The sequence below is a fragment of the Odocoileus virginianus genome, chromosome 8, assembly GCF_023699985.2.
Source record: "Odocoileus virginianus isolate 20LAN1187 ecotype Illinois chromosome 8, Ovbor_1.2, whole genome shotgun sequence".
Lineage (NCBI taxonomy): Eukaryota > Metazoa > Chordata > Mammalia > Artiodactyla > Cervidae > Odocoileus > Odocoileus virginianus.
In genome coordinates, this window is record NC_069681.1 from 71,983,072 (window position 1) to 72,005,152 (window position 22,081).

General features: G+C 52.1%; 1 protein-coding gene across 3 annotated transcripts in view; it reads right to left on the reverse strand.

Annotated features, from left to right (window-relative positions):
* Positions 1-1,013: 1,013 nt before the first annotated feature.
* The window catches only part of MIPEP (mitochondrial intermediate peptidase), an 80,024-nt gene continuing 58,956 nt past the window's right edge, over positions 1,014-22,081 (reverse strand). For 2 of the 3 annotated variants that reach the window (XM_020894641.2, XM_070471681.1), the window contains exons 17-19: positions 17,023-17,144; positions 14,979-15,052; positions 1,014-1,272 (exon numbers count right to left, since the gene is read on the reverse strand). In XM_020894641.2, coding sequence (XP_020750300.1) covers positions 1,175-1,272; positions 14,979-15,052; positions 17,023-17,144 — 294 coding nt within the window. In that variant the 3' untranslated portion in view covers positions 1,014-1,174. Of the gene's footprint in view, positions 1,273-3,749; positions 5,102-14,978; positions 15,053-17,022; positions 17,145-22,081 lie in introns of those variants that run through there. The other variant, XM_070471680.1, reaches the window with a different exon arrangement.

Consider the following 22,081-nt stretch of genomic DNA (forward strand, 5'->3'; position numbering starts at 1 on the left):
CTTGGCTTAGGTCTCCAGAAGCCATCAGCAAACACACCCCCATGTGCTGTAGCTGCCGCATTCCTCCCTTTGCTTGCAACTTTGTGGAACGTGCCTCACTGACTGTAACTGTTACCACAGCCAGTGTATTCTGACAGATGCCTAGCCTTTAAAAAAACCTCGCAGTTTCCTTAAATCGGTTCAGTTACTTACTGTTGGCCGACTCTGAAATCCCCAGCATCCACCGGGCAGTTGGATTTCTTCCATTATGCTAATTACCCTTGTAGCATGTAATTCCGCTCGCGTGCTCTCTTAGCTTCTCGTCTTGGACTTTCATTATAATTTCTTTGCTTTAAAACGAGTGTGATGCCGCAGCGAGTCAACATTCCTCTCACCATGTGCTCTGTAAGAGGTATGTGTATGTGTGTGGTGGGCGTGTGAGCCAGTACTGAAGTGGCACGGTCAGCACACACAGGTTAGTAGGAAGCTCAAGAGACAGTGCCGTCCTGCCTACAATGGTGACGTGGTACGGCCAAGCTGCCTTTTCAGAGGGCCTATCTTTTCAGTGTGAAGTCATTTTTAAAAATAATAACCTGTTTTTTTTCTAACTAGCTTAAATCAGGCGGACTTGAAAATGGTTCTGGATGCAATTAGATTATGCTGTTTGGACAATAAACTCACCTTGACCTAAAAAAAAATCCTTCCTGTAATTAACACATGGTGATATGGCATGCAGTGATGTTTAGGACAGAGGCAGCGTCTGCATCTCGGTCCCAGGTTCATTGGAGGCTGAACTTGACACACGACTCCCTCATTGTGCTGCAGTTCATTCCGTGTATTCGTCATCAGGTCAGAGGAGCGCCCGTGCGGTCCATCCCTGACCTCGCGGAGGAGCCAGGGCAGCCCTCACACGCACTGTGGAGACAACACATGGTTTCTCCGCCGCCGTAATTGACCGCTCCACTCTCAGCCACCTGTACAGTCGTCTTAAGAAATCACGCAGAATCTGCCAAACAGGCTAAGAGCCAGCATAATTAAAAAAAAAAACATTTATTCCAAGATCCACGGGTTTGAGGCTTTTCACAAGTTATCACAGAAGTGAAGACGGAACTCAGAAACAAGTGTTCATAGCTGCAACACTTAAAACAGAATCAGCGTCACCATGACCCTGATCTAAAGGACTCAGGTGTCTCCCTCACGTAGAATCCATGAGGAAGGTCTCGAAGTCTAGGTCCAGGTCGGAAACGAGGGTGTTTACAAAGTCGTCAATAGAAGGACACTTCTGAAGCATACCTGCCAACAGAGACAGATGGTCAGCCAGCTTGCCTGGGGACAGCACAGAGCGACAGACGGACAGCACGTCCACATGGTCGGGGATGCTCGGCTTCGTGAGCCGCAAGCTGGGAACAAGGACATTTCAGAGCGTCCAGGCGGTGCCTGGGCTCTGAGCTGTTTCTTGTTTTATTGCCTTTTTTATACTATCTCACCAACACTTAGCTTAGAGATTTAGACCCAAATATGTTTTGGAGATATTACTGTACCCTTGGAGCCCACTTGACCAGCAGTGCAAGGAACCACGCGTCAGGTTTGGGGGCCGGGGGTGCTCCCACCAGGCCACCATCTGCAGTGGAACGTAGAGAGCTTCGGGCAGGCCTAGGGCTGGACCCACAGACACGGTCGTCCCCACTGGGGGACATGGCCACAGGGACTGGCCAAGGCCTGGCTTGTACGGTGGTCATAAAGCAGCAGAGCCAACACGTCCCTGTCAGCCCCCCACTAGACCCCATGTGCTTAGGAACAATATGGATGCCGTCGTGGTCTCGCCACAGCCCAAAATATTTTCATTCTCGTTCAGATCCAGGTCCTCACATCTCCATCACAGGAACCATCTGAGGAGTAAGGTCTGGCTATTGGAGAATTTCGTTGCTGTGTCTTTAATTGCAAAACTAAAGTTCAAAGCAATTTTCTTTTTACAGTAAAATAGTTCCTAGGGATGAGAAAGGCCCTCCAGTCCTCCCGAGTCTCTAGCGATGGGACGTGATGACTCAGACGACGGCCAGGCAGTGCCTTCCACTCCGTGTCTTAGAGATGCAGGCTCTCACGTAAGCAGAGCAGTAAACCCCGTTTGTGCATTTCCTATGGGCCAGGGTTCTTAATGCAGAGAAGAGTTGTGGGGCAAACATTGAAATATGACTTTTGGTCAGATGTGTTATCCTGTCTCACCATTCTCTTTCCTTGTAACATGTGAAACATCCTGTAATTACAAACTGCAAATGACCGCTCGCTTGTAATTAAATGGTTAGAACTGTCAGAAGGTGGGGCCAACCTGTGCAGTGAAGTGTGGCCGCTGGTCCCTTGAAGTGTTCCCATCACCTCCACCAGTTGTTCACGAACACAGGACCCACCACCTCGGGGCCACAACCTCTCCAGGGTCACCTGCAGCCACTTCTGCGTCTCAGAGGACGGCCACCTTGGGGCAAGTGGAGAAACGCACACACGCTTGGGGGAGTTTTAAATAAAACCTGGCCCGAGAGGAGTGGTTGGACTGTCGTGTGTGTGCTGCAACCGGTGAAGACAAAGGTTCAGAGAGGATGAACTAGTTACCAGGGCGGGAATTCTCCTGCCACACGGCTGCAGTGTCCTCGCTTTAATTAGATCTAAGTGTTTGCAAGTGTCAACATGAACTAACAACTTCTACACAGGGAATCAAACACAAAATGTTTTCAGGCAGTTCCACAAATAAGAAAAACTGAATTTAGTGTTCACATATGTAGGGTAAAGATTCCAGCAACACGTGGATATTTTTAATAAAGCTGGTGAAGATGTTCTGTGTGTCAAGTCTTAGTCTTAAAAGGCTGGTATTGGGATGAGCAGTTTCATAGGCGCCCCCAGAATCCACTGAGGGCCAAGTCCAGAGCGGGTGGAGCTGACACACATTCTCTGGAGGGCAGGGGCGGGGGGTGCAGGGGGCTGAGACTGTAAAACAAAACCGAGGGTAACTTCCCCCTCAGAGGGACACGTGGGTGGTGGTGTAAGACAGACCGGCTGCAGGGAACCCTCAGGGAAGGAGAGTGCCACCTGCTCGTCCTCCGCGAGCCCACAGGGAACAGCCCGTAAAGCAGTTACGATGACGAGTTAATTTATTTTCCTCCTCCTTTTCCCCGGGAGGCGAATGGGCTGATAAAACCTAGGGCAAGCCCGAACGTTTCTGTCTCGACTGCTCTGCTAAACCAGTGTGTTCATGACCTCGGAGGACCGGGTGGCTGTTCCAGGCCTGATGGCAGTGAACTAGGGTCTCCAGGGGCTCCCAGGCAGGCTCCGGGGACCCCACCTGAGCTGGGAGCTGGCCTGTGTGCAGTGCTGTAGCCTGCCGCTTGGGGGCTGCCAGCTGCAGGTTATGTGTGTGCCCGCAGGGGACGCCATCCTGGCCGCCACACTGGGGCATCTGGGCCCCCCAGGTACGGGGCTTCCTGCCTTCCTGCCTTCCTACACCCAGCTTGGTGCCATCCCTGTGCCCCCCGGGGACCCACTCCTGGTCACGATGACGGGAGGGCGGGGACACCAGGGGAGTGAGCCTGGTACAGGCACCCAAGCAGCTCGTCTGCCCCGACACGGAGCCTGGAAGCTGCTTTCTCAGCTGGCTTTTGGTTCTCCCCTTGACTCTGCGGCCGCCTCTGTATGGTTCCCCCAAATTCCTTTCTGCTTGGTCAGCCTGAGTTGGTGGTTTCTTTCAAGAAGATTCCCACCTGATAAAGAGATTCGTTCACAAGTTACTAAAGAGAATTTAATGATACCCGGGAGACACTGATATTTTTGTTTGAGGACCAACTTTCTAGGCCAAGGGTTTGGAGTAAAACCAAGTGCTTTCTGCTCTTTCTTTTCTCATTTAAATGACCACATCGTCCCACAGATATCGGAAACAGGTGACATACAGGCAAGCTTTACTATCAGATCTCTTTAAGGTCACTGGCGGGCAGTGAGAGCTGTCTTGGCCTGAGACAGGGGAGAGTCTGTCTCTGCCCCCAGCCCCACCTGCTGTGGTGGGGGGTGTGCTGGGGGCAGGGCGAGAAGGGGGGGGGAATGCTCTCTCCAGAGTGCGTGGTTCCTCCTGAAATTGCTTCTTTCCTGGTGGAACTGGAAGGACCTGCCCTTCTGTCTATGGGCCTCGCGGTGTGACAGGCGCTCATGGGCTGCACATGCGCCCAGGAGCCCAGGAGAGGGGTGGATGTGGCCCCCACACCTGCGAGGCCAGACCTTCAACACCTGAGGTGGCTGGGGTGGGTCACCCTCAGTTCTTTCTAAATCAGAGACAGAAGCCAAGCACACTCCTACATTTCAGGCACAGCACCGGTACTTGGTTCAAATGAAGGTACATCAGCCAGGGTTCTGTGCGAGTTAAGGCCCCCAGGCATCATCTGTTTAGGGACCACAGCCCAGCTCTGAACACCCCAGGGGAGCTGCCGTGGGTGCTGGCGCTGGGCACGTTGGGCTTTCAGGCCAAAGGGAACATTCCCTGGCTCAGCCCAGCATCTTACAACCTCAAATTTCCAGCTGTTCTCTCTGCTGACTGTCCCAAAGTCTCCCTCGGAAGGGTTAGTGAGGAGGAATATAGCAGAAAGATAAATTCCTCCTTTCCTGAACAAGACTGCAAGACTGAAGGTGCCCCTAAAGAGGGCACTGGTGGTTAGAGCCAGGGCTTGGTGAGTAACCCTGGTCAACCACCCGGTTCAGGGCCTTCAGCCCACACTGGACTTCCGAGACTCGCTCCTGCTAGAATCAGCCTGAGCGGAGGCTGACTGGTGAGTGAGGTGTGTGTCTCAGGACCAGAACACCAGCAGGGTGTCGTCTACACAGCTTGACTGCTGTAAGCATTGAATAAGGTGCACTGAACACGTGGGAAAGGCTCTATATCTGGTAACAAGAACCATCAGAGTGAAAGTTCAAGGGCTGAAGGGTGAGGTTGCTTATTTTCTTCACAAGTTGAATTTCAAAATGCTGTCTGTGATAAAGTATTTAGGGTTTTATCATCAGACACAATCCTGAGCTGATTATCCAGCTAATGAATCACAGCTTGCTTTGTATTCTCTGGCTTTTCCATCTGCTTTTGATGAGATAACTTTATCTATGGAAAGAAGGAAACAGAAGCGGTAACTAAAATCAACTCATTTTCTACCTGTTAGCAGCTGTGATACAAGGTTTACCAAAGAGACCATGGGGATGGTGGAGGAGTCCTGGAGATGAACAGTTGCGATGGTCACACAGGGCTGAGGGGCACTGCACTGCACATTCACAGTGGTTAAAATGGGACATTTTGTGTCATACACACTTTACCACAGCTTAAACAAGAAGGGACCAGAAGCACCAAGACAGCCTGTGACTGGCCCACACACTTGGCTGCCGTGGCTCCGGCAACACGGGACGCCCCAGACTGTGGGTCATCCATGCGCACCACCCTTGGGCCTGAACACCCAACCCAACAGTTCACGCGATGCGCCAGACCACGGGTCATCCACGCAGACCATGGACTGCCCTCAGGTCTGAACACCCATCCCAACGGTTCATGGGATGTGCCAGACCACGGGTCATCCACGCAGACCGTGGACCGCCCTCAGGTCTGAACACCCATCCCAACGGTTCACGGGATGCGCCAGAACACGGGTCATCCACGCAGACTGTGGACTGCCCTCAGGTCTAAATATCCATCCCAAGAGTTCATGGCATGTGCCAAAGTGCAGGTCATCCATGCGTACTGCGAATTGCCCTTGGGTCTGAACACCCATCCCAAAGGTTCACAGCCACTTTTCATGCTGAGATAAGGTTATGTGCCAAACTTGGCCAGATCGATGGGAACTGTAGCCCGAGCCGGCCTGGCCGAGTGAAGTGAGCTTTCTGAGGTCGGAGCTCACCCGAGGGCCAGCTCTCCTGGGCCTCAGACGCCGGCTCCTCTCTCTGTCTTGTTCTGAAGTTTCCTGGGTTCCATGCAGGGCTGCCCACGCTGTTCTCTAAAGGTGGTTCCACTACCTACTGTCGGTCCTGGAAAATGAGGACATTAGCCACAAGGGAAACTCCGTTCCTCCTTTGAACTGAAGACCTCTCCAGCCCCTCGGCTGGGCGGCACCTGTGCTGTTTGGAGCTGGGCTCTGCCCCATGCCTGCCTGTGGGCGGCTGGGCCTGGCATGTCCGGCCAGGTGGGAGCGGACGTGGGAAGTGGAGCTGCGGACGTGTCCTGTTCCTCATTAGTTTATCCCAGTTTCATCGTCGGATTTAACAATTCCGTTTACTGAGTACCTTTCTGGGTTACAAAACATTTTGCCTTTTGAAGTTCCACGTCTTCCTCAAACAAACACACCCACACATCAAACATGTCCACGCCCTCTGAAAAACCAGTGCTTTTACGAAAGGGAGGCCGCAGCCTGGAGCACCCAGGTGCTCCTTCCTGGGAACTGGGGTTCTGCTCACACGACTGTGACTCTGGTTGCCGTTCACCCGTTACTGATGCCGTGCTCGCCCCGAGCCGTTGCATCCTACGTCCGCTTCCCCGACACGCTTCCCTCCCTCACTCCTGTTCTCCGCAAGAGAAGAGGAGGTTCTGCCAGCCAGTGTGTGGTCAGGACCGCAGCCTGCCTCTGAGTGGACACGCGTCCTCACTGAGTGAGGCCTCACTCTGCCACGAAACCACTGCTGTGTGGAAGGCAGAGGTACCATCATCTCCATCCCTGGGACATCCTGCCCAGGGCATCGAGAGCATCGTCTGAGCATCCGGGGATGAGGCGACTCAGCCACCGAGCGTGGTGACAGAGCCGCTGGCAGGTGCGGCACCGACACGCACACAGCTGTGCCCAACACAAGTGCGCCCTGGTCCTCCGGAGAAGTCAGAAACACCAGCAGTCCACACAGCACAGGGGGTGGGGAGCACCTGGGCCTGAACTCTTCTAGTCCTGTCTCCATGGGGCGACCTTGGGCAGGAGGCCACCCGAGCACCCTGGGACTGCAGACACAAGAGGACATGCGCAGCGCACTCAGCATGGGCGGCCCCTGGCCCCCAGCCCCCAGCCCCCGGGTCAGCGTGGCTCTCACTGTGCCTCTCTTGCCAGTACCTGTCCCCCTCCTGTCTGTTCAACTCTAGATTCAAAAGCGGCAGAAGTCAGTCTTAATGGCTAACATCCAATGTAAAGTACCTTAGGAAAATCGGGGCATAAGGCTACTGCAACATTTTAGTAAAACGCTCATCCTGAAGGGAAAAGAAAGTGCAGGAAGAAGACAAAAATGTAGGGCTGAAATTATATGGTTATTTTGAGGGTGTGATTTAAGATTTCAAGAATTTTTAAAGTTAAAGCTCCGTTTTGTTTAAACTGGTTGAAGGGAGGATGTGAGTGGAGTTCAGCTGTTGTCCCGACCCTGCCACTAAACACTCAGTACCCTAAGGAGAAGGGCTTACTTAATGTACCCCAACTTGCGTGATGGGGTCGAGTATCTGAGACATGCAGGCTCGGAGATTAAGGAGGGGTTGTCCTGTCTTTCAGACTTTAATGTAAAGATGAACTATTAAATGAGAATATCAGGTTTAGGTACAGTCATCCTTAATCTAGTTTTGTTATTAGTGACATTAAGAGTCTCAAGGGGAGGGTTTCTGTAGAGACAGCCGGAAACAGTCACTAGGAGACACCTTGTAAATGACCTTTCAGGAGCTAACCTGGTTAAACCCAGAGAAATGTCCCTTCTCTGAGCTCTATGGACGTCTCAAGAGCTGGTTAGCAAACATGTTTCCATCCCTCCCATGGAACCCACCCTCGGGCTCTGCGTCACGGGGTGGGGGGGCAAGGGGAAGGGCCTTGGCCTTACCTCTGTGAAGGGGGTCACAGCTCCCAGAGCAAACGCGGGCGTGTTAAGGGGCCACCGTCACCCCGTCACTGTCCCCAGACCTGTCCTGAGCGCGACTCCTTGTGCTGAGTTGTCACGTTGTGACTGTGACCAAGCAGGTCACCTGGAGCCGTGGAGGCAGGAGCCTGGCTGCCCGGGGGAGGGCAGGGGCTGGACCTGTGACTGCAGGGAGTGTGCCGTGGACATGTCCACTCGCTGGGGCCTGAACACACGTGGCGTGCGATGCAAAGTGCGGTCAGCATAGTACAGGTCAAATTCTGCTTAGAAGTTACCTTCCCCAGTGGCTTTTCTTCATTGCTAGCAAAATGTATGTTGGTTGAATTTATTCACTGGAACACCGACACCGTCGATAATAGGAAAACGCAAGGACCATGAAGGCTCCAGGGCCACATTTACAGACGGAAAGACCTGTCCCTTCCTGGGAAAGCGACTCCTCCTACCTGGGTGAAGCTGTCACCCACACCCCAGGTCTAGGAAACACCCATCCGTTTCTGGCCTGTGTCTGCGGTTATCTGACTGCTCTGTCAACAAGTCCTGGAATCCCACAATCCGTTTGTTTAGAAGAATGAAAAGCTGCACTCCTTCCGGGAGGGCATCTTCTCTTCTTGGTTTATCCTGTGTTGGCAACACTGACCTTGTCTTCACTTTTAGCTCTCTGCATCTCTGTTCACTGAAGGTTTGACCTGTGCTGTTTATAAGCAGAGGATGTGATGAGATCTTGGAAGGGGGTGCTGTACAGAATGCTGTCTGCCTCCAGGACAGCTGATGGACTGGACACACCCGGGGACGGCGGGGTGGGGGACATGGCTGCAGACTCGGGTCTGATGCCTGCTAATGGGACGGACGTGTCCCGAGCCTCCTTACCCCTCGGCAGGCGGCCTGCCCTGCAGGCCTAGGTCTCTCTAACTCTTCTGTTATCTGTGTCTGTTGTGCTGACCGCGTGATGTCTGTCATCTCCTCTCCCAGATCCTTCTGTGCTCCTCTGTATCACTCCGTCTGCTACTCATTCCTTCCAATGTTTTTTAATTTCAGTTACCCAATTTCTTCATTTCTGATTGGGTCTTTTTCACATTTTCTAGTTCCTTATTAAAATTCTCACTGTGCTCGTGTATTCTTTTCTCTATTTCAGTTAATATTTTTATTACCAACCTTTCAATTCTTTATCTGATACATTTTTAATTTGTTGCTTATTTTTTAGGTTTTTTTCTTGCTTTTTAACTGAGAGCACGTCCTCTGCCTCTGTGAATTCAGGTGAAACAGGACCTGGGGTGAAGGGTTATTGTCATGAGGGTGCATTCCTACACAGACCGTGGAGTCTGACACCTTTATGGGGAGAGCTGGCTCTGACCCGGACACGCGTTGTACGTTTGCTCAGGGTGAGCTGGAAGCTGTTGCTGTGGTGGGGCAGGTGAAGTAAGGCTTCCTTTCTGCTCAGTGGCCGTCACTGCTCTACTAGGGGGTGGGGCCTGACCCCCAGGATGCTGGCAGAGGAGCCCCGAGATCAGGCCTGGGCCCTCTCTGCTCCAGGGTGCTTCCCCTTCTCCCTGCACAGGACCCGCTGCGGAGGCCGGGGCTGGAGCCGAGGTGCCCGCAGGCGCTGCCCTGGCTGACGCGGCCGCGGGTGCAGGCCTCTCTGTCCCTCACAGCCTGTCCCTGTCCTGTCGTGGGGCTGTGCCTTGTGGCCTCCTTGTGCCCTGGATGGCGGGGCCTGCTTCCCAAGGCGTGGTGGTCTCTGTCTCCCCGAGTCCCCTCCCAGGGTGCAGACCTGAGCTCTGTGCTCACTCCCTCGGCTGTGCCTGTACATGAGTCCTGCTGCCAGTTTCTGGTTAGTTTCCAGTGAGAATCGCGGCACGTGTGCGTGGATTTTTGATGCATTCTTGGGGAAGGTGAATCCCATGCCCTCCTCTACTTCAACATCTTGTTGGACCCCTCACAATCACGTTTTTAACGGCCTGAGAAACATCGGACCTTCTAGGCAAACACATAAAGTGCGTTCGCGTAACAGAGCCTGCGGGCGGACCCTCTGCGGGGCCGGCACGGTGGGGCCCAGCCGCCGCCACCTCCTCTGAGAGTCGAGACTCTGCTCGGGGCCCTGACTGACCACCTGGGAACAAGGACCCAGGAGGTGGTCCGTCACCTCACATCGCCCCAGGGGTTGGGATTAACACGACTCGCTGGTGCTGACCGTGAACACCAGGCAGGCAGTGCTTCCCCCTTCCTTCCAGAGCACAGGGCGGAAAGGCGGGTCACAGTGTGGCCCACACTCGGGGCACACAGTGCCCTGTGCCTCGAGGGGGGCACAGCTGCAGCACACACCTGAGTTCTCCCGCACGAGAGGTCCGTCCCGTTTGTTTATTCAGTCACTCCTGTCAGGGCGCGCTCAGGCTGTATACTTTGTATGTGTTAGGTCCCAATGCTGCCTTATTTACTTTTTTGCTCAAATTGTTGACATTTTGGCCACTGTGCGTTGTTAGGAGCCGGGCACCCCTGACACACACACACACACCAGGCCATGTGTGTTCCTGAGCACATGGTCCTCTCCCGGGAGGGCGCCCCCAGCCAGCCCTGCCCCGGGGAGCCCCGGGCCCTCCAGCAGGGAGGGCGTCAGCCCTTCTCCCCAGAGGAAGGTGTCGGACCAAGCTCGAGTGCTCCCTCGAGGAGGGAGGCTTCTATGGGAAAGCGAAGTTCTCTTTACACACAGGGACAAGGGTAGCCCTCTGGAATATACAAACCACAAATTCTGACTTGTTTCTTGAGTAAAAATAATATGCAACAAGTTAGAAGAGATGATATAGGATAATCAGGGCAAAAATGAATGTGTTTTGAAAACCACAGAGCTCGGCAGAAATGTAAGGTATGATGATTTTAATCAGCTTATGGAGAGGCCCTGTGGGCTTCTAGACTTGGGTTCCGTGAGTCAGTCTGGCAAGACAGAAAAACTGAAGGGAGTTTCACTGAGAACTGACTCATTTATCTACATTTCTTTTCATCTTATCTGATGTTTGGTGCTTTTTAAAACTCTGTCAAGTTATAACATCCTCTGTCTATGGGCACACTGCTTTTGGCCAGAAGTCATAAAGCTAAGAGTTTCTTTTCTGGAAAGGGGAACAGGAATAAAGCTGTTTAACTTTTAAAAATAACCACTTGAAAGACTAAACTCTTGGGCTTTGCCCTTTGCTTTCCGCACAGAACTCTCTGTGCGGAGGCTGCAGGGGCACCGGGACCCACAACCAGCGGTGGAAACGTGAGACCCAGCGGGCAGGGCACAAACGTGGCTGCGGTCAGCCTCGTCCGGGGGCCAGCATGCCGGAGCGTGCCCGCACTCGAGGGGGACGGCTCTGCCACGGAGTCAAGGAGCTCACGGGGACACACGGGACAGAGAAGCTCACAGCTGGTTGGGGGTGTCAGGCAGGCCTCACCAAAGGGAATAGTTAGGATGTGGCATTAAACACACAGACTCTGGGGAATCACTGAGGCCTCCAGGCTCAGGCCACTGACATCCTCACAAGTCTAAGACCCATCCAGACTCAAGTCAGACGTTACAGATGAGCTGAGAAAGATGTGTGAGGGGCATGAGCCTCAGGGTCCATGGGGATGGGGGGCAGGAGGCACGGGAAGGGGAGGTGTTTCAACGTGTTGGGTTTTTCTGGTCATTTAAAGATAAAATCTGAACCTAGGAACAAAACAAGGGCCACTTACTCAAGACCTCTGGATAACATGGAAGAAAGATAAAGTGGGCTGCGAGGGATGGCAGACCCTCCTGTGAGAAATTCACCTCTCTTCTCAAGAGTGCGAGACAGTACCACTCCGACCCCACCAGCCTCCTCGGGGCACCAGGTGTCACCTCACTTGCATGCTTATCTTCTTCCTAGAGAACCGTTCAGTTTCTGAAGAGCTTGTGAGAGAAACTGTTCACCACAGCACACCTAAAGTTTTCTAGTACGTTTTTGAACATGACAAATGAATATGGCATATATCATCATGGTTTAAGCAAAAAGTAATGTGATGCTTAAACCAGAGAACACTGCGGGGTATGGAATGTGCAAAGACTGCAACTTACCCCAGAATCCTTGGATTTGGTCAGGTGTTGCCATCCTGTGTTTAGTGGAGGATTAAGTAACTAAATATTTTGCTTAAAACATCCTTATATGAGCTATGGATGTGTTTAAAACGAGATAAGGACATAATTTCGATTTGAAGATTAGAAAGAAGTGTTTTTTTCCCCCGCCTGCATGCAGCATCATTTTTTTACGGCTGTGTGAATGTTTTAGATTGTAATTTAAAGGGAGAAACTGAGTATAAGTAAAAGGTGTAATTCATGTCATGGCAATAATATTCAGAGAGAGCTTGCTGGGACTCTAAAAGTGTTAATGGGTGCCTTAGTGCCAAATATTTGATAGCATCAACAAAGCATCTGATAACTATGACAGTCATGGGCTTCACAGACAACCAACCCTGTTTCTTTTTAATTGGAGTTTAATTGCTTTATAATGCTGTGTTAGTTTCTGCTGTACCACAGTGTCGGTCGGCTCTAAGTATACATATGTCCCTTCCCTCTGAAGGCTCCCTCCACCCCTTCCATCCCCCCCCAGGTCATCACACAGCGCCGAGCTGAGCTCCCCATGTATGCAGCCGCTTCCCACTCGCTAGCTGTCTCATACAGCGTGTGTGTGTGTGTGTGTGTGTGTGTGTGCGCGATGTCACCCTCTCAATTCGTCCCCCTCGCAGTCCCCCACTGTGTTCACAAGTCCATTCTCTAAGTCTGCGCGTCTATTTCTTGCCCTGCAAATAAACCACACTTTGTTTCCCTTAGGGAAACTGACTATCTCGAGTGATTTAGTAAAGCACCAGAGCTGCTACCTGCAGACCCAATTCTGTTTTACTGTGTAAGGACTATCTCCCCCTTTGCGGAAGGAAATGGCTTTTTAACTACGATTTTGTTTTATTCAAGTGGCGTTTAGAGTTTTGAGAGGGATTCTGTGGGTTTACCCTGAGGTTCCTGGGCAGAGTTAGGAGAGAAGCCCGCGTGTGTGGGCATCCATGCAGACCCTGCCCACCGAGTGAGGAACCTTAAAGCTCACCTGTGCCGTGTTCGTCACTCAGATCCCAAGCACAATGCAGGGAGTCCTGACTGATGAGTGGCTTGAGGCTCCTCTGAAATGCTCACTCTTAAGTCAGGAGGTTAAGCAGTTGTTATTTGGTTACAGAGGTACACAACTTGAGAGTAAGGGCTCTGTTTCTTTACCTCCCGCTAATTAATAGAACCCTTTACATGTCCCTAGTAAGCAGTTAGACTAGATGAAGCACCTACGTTTTCATAGAAGAATAAGACCAGCTAGATTGAGCTGTCCCTCCAACTCTGACTTGCCCATCACTGCCCAAGGCCGTGAGCCACAGTCCAGGACAGTCCTGCTTTGGGGCTCAGGCTGGCCGCATGCCCACAGAAGAGGGGATGCCTCCGATGGTCTTGTCCTACAAATCCCACCCTGTGGGGTGACAGCAGGCATCACACCCTCTGCTCATCTGCCAGACAACTAAGCGTGTGGAGGAGTGGGTCTTGGGGGATGGTGTCAGGAAGATGTCAGTGCCATGAGCAGAACCAGCTGCGATCCGGATGCTCTATCTTCTCTAGTCTGAACCATAGGCTTGCTTTTCTCTTGTGAGTATGAGTTTCAGCGTGGAAAAATACTAAGGTTCCCGACACAAAAATGTTTCATATGAAGAACTTGCTGGAGAGATGACACAACAATCTTAGAAGCAGAGGAGAAACATACACTGAGAGAGGAAACTCTGGAAAGGATTGGTGTTCTCCTCCGGCTGGGGCCGTATGTGGGCTCATGTTTACACTCGCGGGCATGCAGAGGTGGGGTCGGGAGGGGCACACGGAGTGCCGCCGCTGGGAGCGCTCGCCCAGGACCCCCGTCACAGCGGGCTGCCCGTCTCCACAGCACCGCGGCCTGCCAGCCAAGTGCGCGCACGCTCACCCGAGTCCACACGGAATGTGCAGCTGGCTGTCCTGGGCTCCGAAGGCACAGGTTTGAGCCTGGCTCCTCTGCGCCCTGCCTCATGCAGGCTGGCCCTGAGCTGCCCCCACCAGCGGGAGGGCAGAGGGAGCAGCCTCCGCAGGGAGCTGCTTGGGAGAGTCAGCCAGTGCCTCATCACGAGGGTGACCCGAGGCGATCCTGAGGGGAAGCCAGGGCTCACCGAGAAGCATGGCAGGGCTGGGGTGGCAGACTCACGTTACACGCTTGTCGGAGAGACTGACCCTGGTCGTGCGCACCCTCCCGGGAGGGCTGTGCACTCAGAGTCGCCTCCAGTACCAGGCATGGCAGCAGCTGTCAGCCATGGCGCTGGGATGGACACGGCCCTTCCCATGAGCACAGCCATGCAGACCCAGGCAGCAGCTCTCGGCCATGGGACTGGGATGAACCAGGCCCTTCCCATGAGGACAGCTGTGCAGACCCGGGCAGCAGACATCACCTCACCCCTCACTAGTAGGACTGCGGGGTTCAGCCTGAAGACAGCGCTGCCCCACTTGGGGCATCCTCCTGCTGTGCCATCAGAGGACCCGCTGCGGTGATGCCCACACCCCGAGACATCAGCACCACCCACCTCTCCTTGAAATACCATGACAGTCTCTCCCATTCACAATTAGATTTTCATCCAAAACACACAGGAAAACAAGCACTGTGTTATGTCACAGAGCAGACTTAAGTAGGTTCTAATTTTTAAACAAGTAAAAAAAAACCCACCCTGATGCCATGGAATTTCTAACTGTATATGGCCGGGCTTTCATGAGAGGTAAGAAATGAGTTCTTTAGGCTACCCACTGTAACCTATCAAAAGCTAAGGCAAATTTTCTGAGAATTTGTAGCAAGTTTCTGATTAGAGTGTTAGTAACAAACATTTTGAGAGCTAAAGCCTGAAATTTTTTCCTCATCTCAGTCAGTCAGTCACTGGCTTGTCATCTGGGACACAGTGAGACACCCTCACAGCAAGGCTAAAGCATCCTCTCTTTAAAAGGAAAAACAAAACATGAACAGCTTTCATCACAGATGATGCAAAACAAACACACACACACAGCTCAAAACCTGAGAGCGCGTCTCACTTTGGCTCACCTTGCACCATGAGCATGGGCTCCCTGCCCCCGCCGTGGGCCAGCATCTCCCGGCGATAGCGCTCCCCCGCTGCCCTGTGGGGACGGGGTTGTTAGCACACCTTCAGACACCCTCCACACCCCCGAGCCCCCAGAGGAAGCCACATGGATGTCACCGTCACAGAAGCTGCCCTCCATCATCTTCTGGTTTCTAAACATCCGATTTCTATCTTCACCTTACTCTACAGAGACCAGCAGTGATACGTTCACTCTAAGAGGACAACTCTAGTTTTCACTGTGTGTAGCAAGCATGTGCTTTGTAGAAAGGATTGTGTGTTACATATCTCCTCCTCCATCATCTTTAGGATTACTTCAGTGAAGAGGAGAGATTTGAAATCATTTAGGCCATTCTCTCAGCAAAGAATTGGAGATGGCACCCAACAAACAGAAAAATAACAGGGACACAAGAGTGAAGGCATAAAAACGTTCAGGAGAGGCCTTGGCTGTGGTCAGAGACAGTGGGGTGTGGGGACAGCAAAATAGGTAGACTGGAAGCATTTTTACAGACAGAAATTCTCCAAATTAGCGACATCTGAAAACAAGTTATTTAGTGCTGAAAGTGAAAGTGAAGTTGCTCAGTTGTGTTTGACTCTTTGTGACCCCATGGACTACAGCCTACCATGCTCCTCCGTCCATGGAATTTTCCAGGCAGAGTACTGGAGTGGGTTGCCATATCCTTCTCCAGGGGATCTTCCTGACCCAGGGATCGAACCCGGGTCTCCCGCATTGCAGGCAGACACTTTTACCATCTGAGCCACCAGGGAAGCCTACTTTTTAATAGAAAATGCAAGTCCTTTAATGCAAAATAACTAAAGTTAAGTAAATAATGCTTTCATTCCACTATTTCTGGAGGCTCTTTATGTGGGCGATTTTGCGACTGTGGTCTCTAACCTGGAATGTTGCTAGCATTTCAGCATCAAAAACACGCTGACATCAGATGCTAATCCTGGCTCCGTCCTGAAGGGAGCGCTGGGGTGGCATGCGCCCCAGACAGGACTGTGGGCGGAGGCTGGGGACGGGCAGTGAGAGGCCCGCCTGCCCCGGCCAGCCTCAGCTCTGCTGCCTGGCTTCCAGCCTGGACTTTTCAGAACTGGGACCAAAAAGGATCTTTTGATAGAGCTTAGACATTTTCTAGTCCAATGAGTATTTTTACTAGCTTACTTTTACATGTCCATAAAAATATAGCAACTGCATGTCTAGGCGAGAATGCGTACATAAACAAGGTACAAAAGCTGAGGAACACATGTACTTAAGGATATGCGGTTTTCTAGTAAAGTGTGATTCCTTTAAACAAGAGAGTATTTTGCCTATTTTATATAAATCTTCAGTAAAGAACTATAATCCCCAGAGTTGATTCATGGTATTCAATGTAGGCTTTAGAGCCTTTGAAAGTAATAAAACCTAACCAGCAGCCCAAATGTCCACAGAGGTGCAGAGGGTGGGAGATGAAATAGCATGTGGGCACCGGGCTATAAAACACTTAGAGACTCTATCACATCAGATTCAACTGAGAATGACTATTAACTGCTGAGAAAACTCAAGACTGTGCCAAATGACATGAAGAGCTGAGGGGGGTGGGGTTGAGGGGAGTGAAGGACTAGGGATTAGCAGACCTCATCTTGGTCTGGTTTGTTCACTGTGACACCTTGAACAAATCACCAGCCCCCTCTGAGCCTCTGTCTCCCCTCTGAGAACACTCTCTGCCCCGGATGTGGGACTGACGTGTACCTGCCAGGGGCGGGCGTCTGAGGCCCCCGCCTTAGCCCCACCATCTGAGAGGCGAGGGGAAAGGACGCCCTGGGTGACTGCAAGCCCAGATGGGAATTACTGCTCTGCTTTCAAAGGACGTGACTTCTCGGGACTGGTGAACTGGAACTGGCCTCTCTGGCCCCCTGGGGAGGACGCCCGGCCCACAGTGGCCCAGTTTCCTGCAGGGTCCAGGTGAGCTCTGGGCACCTGGCCTCGGATGCAGGGGTGCGGGCCATGAAACCCACCGGGTCCGTTACCTGTTGAAAGGGTCCTGCCGGAAGCACTCTCTCCAGACCATGGACGCCACGGCCCTGGACATCAGGTAGGAGTAGTACTTGGCGCCATAACCCACCAGGTGGCTGAAGCGCAGCTGCCAGGCCTGTTGGACAGAAGAGGCACAGGGAGGGTGAGTCTGCACACGTGTCCCTTCCTCTCGCCCGACAGGGCGGCCCTCACACCAGCACCCTCCACGTCGTCACACTCTACGCCGGGGAGCGAGTCCCCAGCAGCCCGCAGGCTGGGGCCCAATCCCCAGGACCCTGGAGTGAGACCATCTGTGGAGATGGGCCTCTGAAATGAGGCTGTGGGGGCAGCCCGAGGCCAATAAGGCTGGGTTACATGGGTCCTTACGAGACGGGGAGACCGGGGAGGACAGGGCAGGAAGGCGACTGCCAAGAGCCGAGGACAGGCCTCAGGAGAATCGCCCTTACCCCGACTGCCTTGTATAAAGCTCACTGCCACTGGACTCAGGTCAGACACAAACAGGACACCCAGGCTCGTGGTAGGAGCATCGGTCACGAGCTGGACAATGTCCACGATCCTGTCTGGGAGGCCCAGCAGTGACGACAGTGATGCTATCACCGTCAGAAAGGCCAGGGAAGAGCCTCCCCCAGCGACTCCCTGCAAGTGCTGTCTCTGGATGGGAGCTGAAAACAAGGCTCCGCGGCTGCCTGGCAGGAAGCAGGCTTGCTCCGAGGGGCGGCCCCCAGGCACACACAGAGCCACTGCTACTGGAGCCGGTCCTCAGAAGACGCTTCTCTGAAACAAACCTGACCTGCAGGCGTAATCCTACTGTCTCTTCATGGATGCTTCAGCTGACAGGAAAGTTGTTTGAGAGAAAAAAAAAAAAAATGAAGCCTAAGTTTCTGAACTAAGGTAATCATTGTCTAATAAGTCCTTTCACATCCTGGAAAATAAAGTATGAATTTTCATCACCAGAATAAATGTTTAAATAAACAACTCCTCCCTAATCAACTAAGCTGCAAACAACAAACAAACAGCCCCTTGGTGACAGTGGCGTGGCCGACCTGAGGACACCCCAGCCCTCCCCACAGCACAGGGCCCTTGAGTGTCGCACGTGAGCGCTGCCAGAGGTGGCCTGTTGGGTCACACGCAGAACTGAAATTTCCCTAAGAACAAGGTCCAGGGGCACACGAGGCACTCACCGCTGTCTGTGAACAGCGGGGTGGGCGGACGGGTGGACAGAGGATGGACACCGCAGAGCTGTGTCACAGTGGTTCCTCACAGGCTGGACTCTGGACCGAGACCAGGAGGCCGGCGCCCAGGAACAACACCCACACAAGTAAGAGGGCGTCCTGGCACTAGAACACATCAGGATCTCAGGCTGATTCTTAAACACAGCTGGTGTTTTTCTTCCTAAAGAATTCCTTGACTGCACTATATGACAGTCGTTATAAGACTCTGGGGGCTGGCTTTGGCACCAGAGGCCAGGTTTGGACTGTGTATAGCATCTGCGTGGTGTTTCTTCGTGTGCGATTCGGTCTCTGTCAAGCGTCGCAGACTCAACAAGCCAGGGGCCAGCAGGACTGCACAGGCGGGCATGCCACGTGCCCCCGCCGTGAGCAGGGCTGAAGGACAGCAAGACCGAGAGCGCTTGTGCACCAGCCCTATGGCAGCCTTCCCTCCGGGCTGCCCGCCCCCTGCGCGAGCAGCACTCTGCCCGGGTTATGTCCCGGGAGGCCCAGCCCTGGGTGTCCAGAGCGCCCACCCAAACATGTGGGGACCAGGGGACCCCCACCACACCTGCCTTCTCAGCTGAATATTCTCTATCAATGTGTGTACATGTTTTCCATGAGGTCATACAGACAAGTATTTCTAATATAAAGTCCCCACTGACATTTTACCAAAACTCGTGAAACAGTAATGCCAAACCCACAGGGATTCTGCCTGGAATAAAGTGATTTTAGGAGAAACCCAGCCACCGTGGTGGATGTCCCCTCCAGGCCCCGTCCTCCATGGATGCTTGCGTGGGCCTCCACCCCGTGAGTGCAGGCAGGTGTGGCCATCGAAACTTGGCCAAGGAGCGCGATGTCTGCGGGCTTGTCTCCCGTGGTCGGCAGCCATAGTGGGAAAGCCCGCCTGCAGGGACCCTGCAGGATCTGGGTTGGGGATTCGGGGCCTGAGGGCCACGGGGGTCCGACAGCTGACAGCAAGCAAGAAGTCAGCCCCCTCAGTCCTGCAAACATGAGAACTCTGCCAAGAACCCAGGTGGAGCAGGCACGCACCAGGTGAGACCTCAGCCCGGCCAACACCCTGACTGCCACCCAACCCACAGGAGCCGTGAGCTGTGGTTCAGCCATGAGTGCATGGTGATGTGTTAAGACACACACCGATATCTATTTGAGAACAGAGGGCTGGGCTTCCCTGGTGGTTCAGTGGTAAAGAATCTACCTGGCAACGTAGGGGAACGGGTTCAATCCCTGATCTGGGAAGATCCCACGTGCCTCAGAGCAACGCACACAAGCAGTGAGCCTGTGCTCTAGAGCCCGGGAGCTGCAACTGTGAGCCTGAGGGCCTGGGCTCTGCAGTGAGAGGCCTGAGCTTCTCAACTACAGTAGCCCCTGCTGGCCACAACGAGACAAGCCCACACACAACAACCACAACAGTGCGGCCGTAAATAAAGAAAATGATCAGAAAAAGAACAAAACATTAGAGCTGTGCTCAGAAATACTAACAAGAGAAACAAACTGAAAATTAAGAATGGATACCAATACCTATTAAAGTATATCCATGTGTCTTCATGCAAACATTTTGAGGAAGGTATTTTTACAAATATTTTATAATTTTTAATAGCTTCTATTGTACAGTAGACTCAAAAGCATAAGTGGTTCAAGGCCATGGGCAGAGTCTGCCCAGCGTCCCCACGTCTGCCTTGCCCAGCGGGCCCTGGCCTGCACCACTGCCCCCCGGGTCTCCGGTGACTCAGGGTGGCCGTGCGCCAGCAGTGGGCGTAACTGCAGACCAGGTGCTTCGGAAGCCAGAGGCTCACCCCCGTGACCTCTTTCCCTTCCTGCTCCCTGGAAGAAGCAGGAACCAGACTTACACCTGGGACTCAGGGAAGCCACAAGCTGAGGAGCCGCTGGCCTGACCTGCTCACCTCTGCCTTGCTGGGTTATCTCACTTAACACATTATTGATCTAGGGGCTTCTGCAGAAACTAATGGCTAGGCCCAGCGATCTGTTATTTAAATGAATACTCAAAGACTCTAGTCAATAACGTTTGGGCAACAAAAGACGTGTTAATACGTCTCTGGTCAGTAAGTAGTTAAGTCACTGTTCTGGGGGCTTTGTCGTAGCAACTTCACCTGTACTCCACAGGATGCAGAGCCCAGGGTCCTAATCCGAGCTCCCCACCCACCCCCCAGCTCCCCGTTTCTCCATATTGCCCACGCCGCATTTCTAACTATGGGATGGTCTGTGTTCACAACACATGTGAAGGTTACAGCCACCTGGACTTCAAATCCCACGGAAACTCAAACAGATCCCCATGCCATATTCCCAAGTTCAGACGAGACCCTACAACTTGTAAATTAATTTCTATCCTGTCGGCTTCAACACATATCAAAGCATACCACCCAGCTACTTTTACAGCTAAAAAGCAGAGCCCCTGTGCAGACTGACATCAGAGTACTCCACTATGAGTACACCAGGGTGCTGACACTGCTGGCCCCGGGGTAGGGGTGGTGGGCCGCCTAGAGGTGACGGCTGTGAGAAGCTGAGGCACAGGGACCCTACTCCACGTGGAGCAGCGAGCTAGAATGTTGACACTGCTCTCTGGTATATAAAAACAAAACCCTCTCCATATTACCATAGAAGCCTGAATGATTTCCACAGGACCAGTATCAGAATTTTATAAAGTTCTTAATGACAACTAGAAACCATTTTCTCTGCTAATGGTATGTTTATGGCTCATTTTAAGGAGACTGGACCTAGTCTTCTAAGAAAAAAGTACTCCGAACTACCTAACCAAAATAATAATTCCATTGTCAGTTCTATTTATATATAAATAGAGGGGAAAAGGATCTCCAAAAAAAGAAACAAAAAGTAAAGCCCCATGAAAATACTAGTATGTGACTGTCAAAACCAACTCCATAAGCAGAACAAAGACGTAACCAATTCAGATGGAAATGCTCTTATCAGACGAAACATGGAAACATAATGGTGATCTAATTAATTGAGATAACTTAGGTGAATCCCTAAAATTATGAAGATGTCATCAAACAGGTAAAAATGACTAATTACTGACTACAGATACACACCGTCTGAATTTCTGAAGTGAAAAAACAAAATTGAAAATGTTACTAATTTTCATTAACTTTTCCCGGGATCAGGCTGAGATGCATGGGTTACACTGAGCAGTGGGTGACTCAGGGCAGTTAATTCTCAGTCACGTGCTGTCCCTGAAACCTATGAAATCTGGTGTCTACACAGCAAACTCTTCACTTAACTGGCTCCTGCCTATCAGACCACTAACTTTACATGATCTGTACCCAACGTCCTTGGTGTGACTAATTGCTGCTTTGCAAATTTATTTAATTGGCACAGTGAATGATCCCTTCGCATCATATTAAAAGTGCCTGCTATAATCTCATTTGTAGACTGCAGTGGGCTGCAGTAGATATGTGTCTCACTAAGGGTGATGAGATGAGACCTGGTTTCTACAAAGTGAGAACACCCTCCCTGCCCCCGTCCTACCATGCACAGCTGGGGGTCCCCGCCCCCACCCCAAGGGTAGCACGTGCCGAAAGTGCAGCCCAGGGCTCATGATGCCACATCACTTGCAGGCCAGTCCCTGCGTTCATTCTGTAGAGAGTAACTGACATGTAACACATGTGACTGAGCCCCTGAGACTACTTCAATCACCCTGTCATCAGTCTTCCCTGATGATCTTGTCTGAAGAATCTCCAACATTCCTGATGTAATAGCTTTTAGCAATTTCTTACAAAAAAAAAAAAATCCTGCTGTATTTATGCTTAACATATGGAAACCCCGGAAAATGCCCAACAATGCATATTAC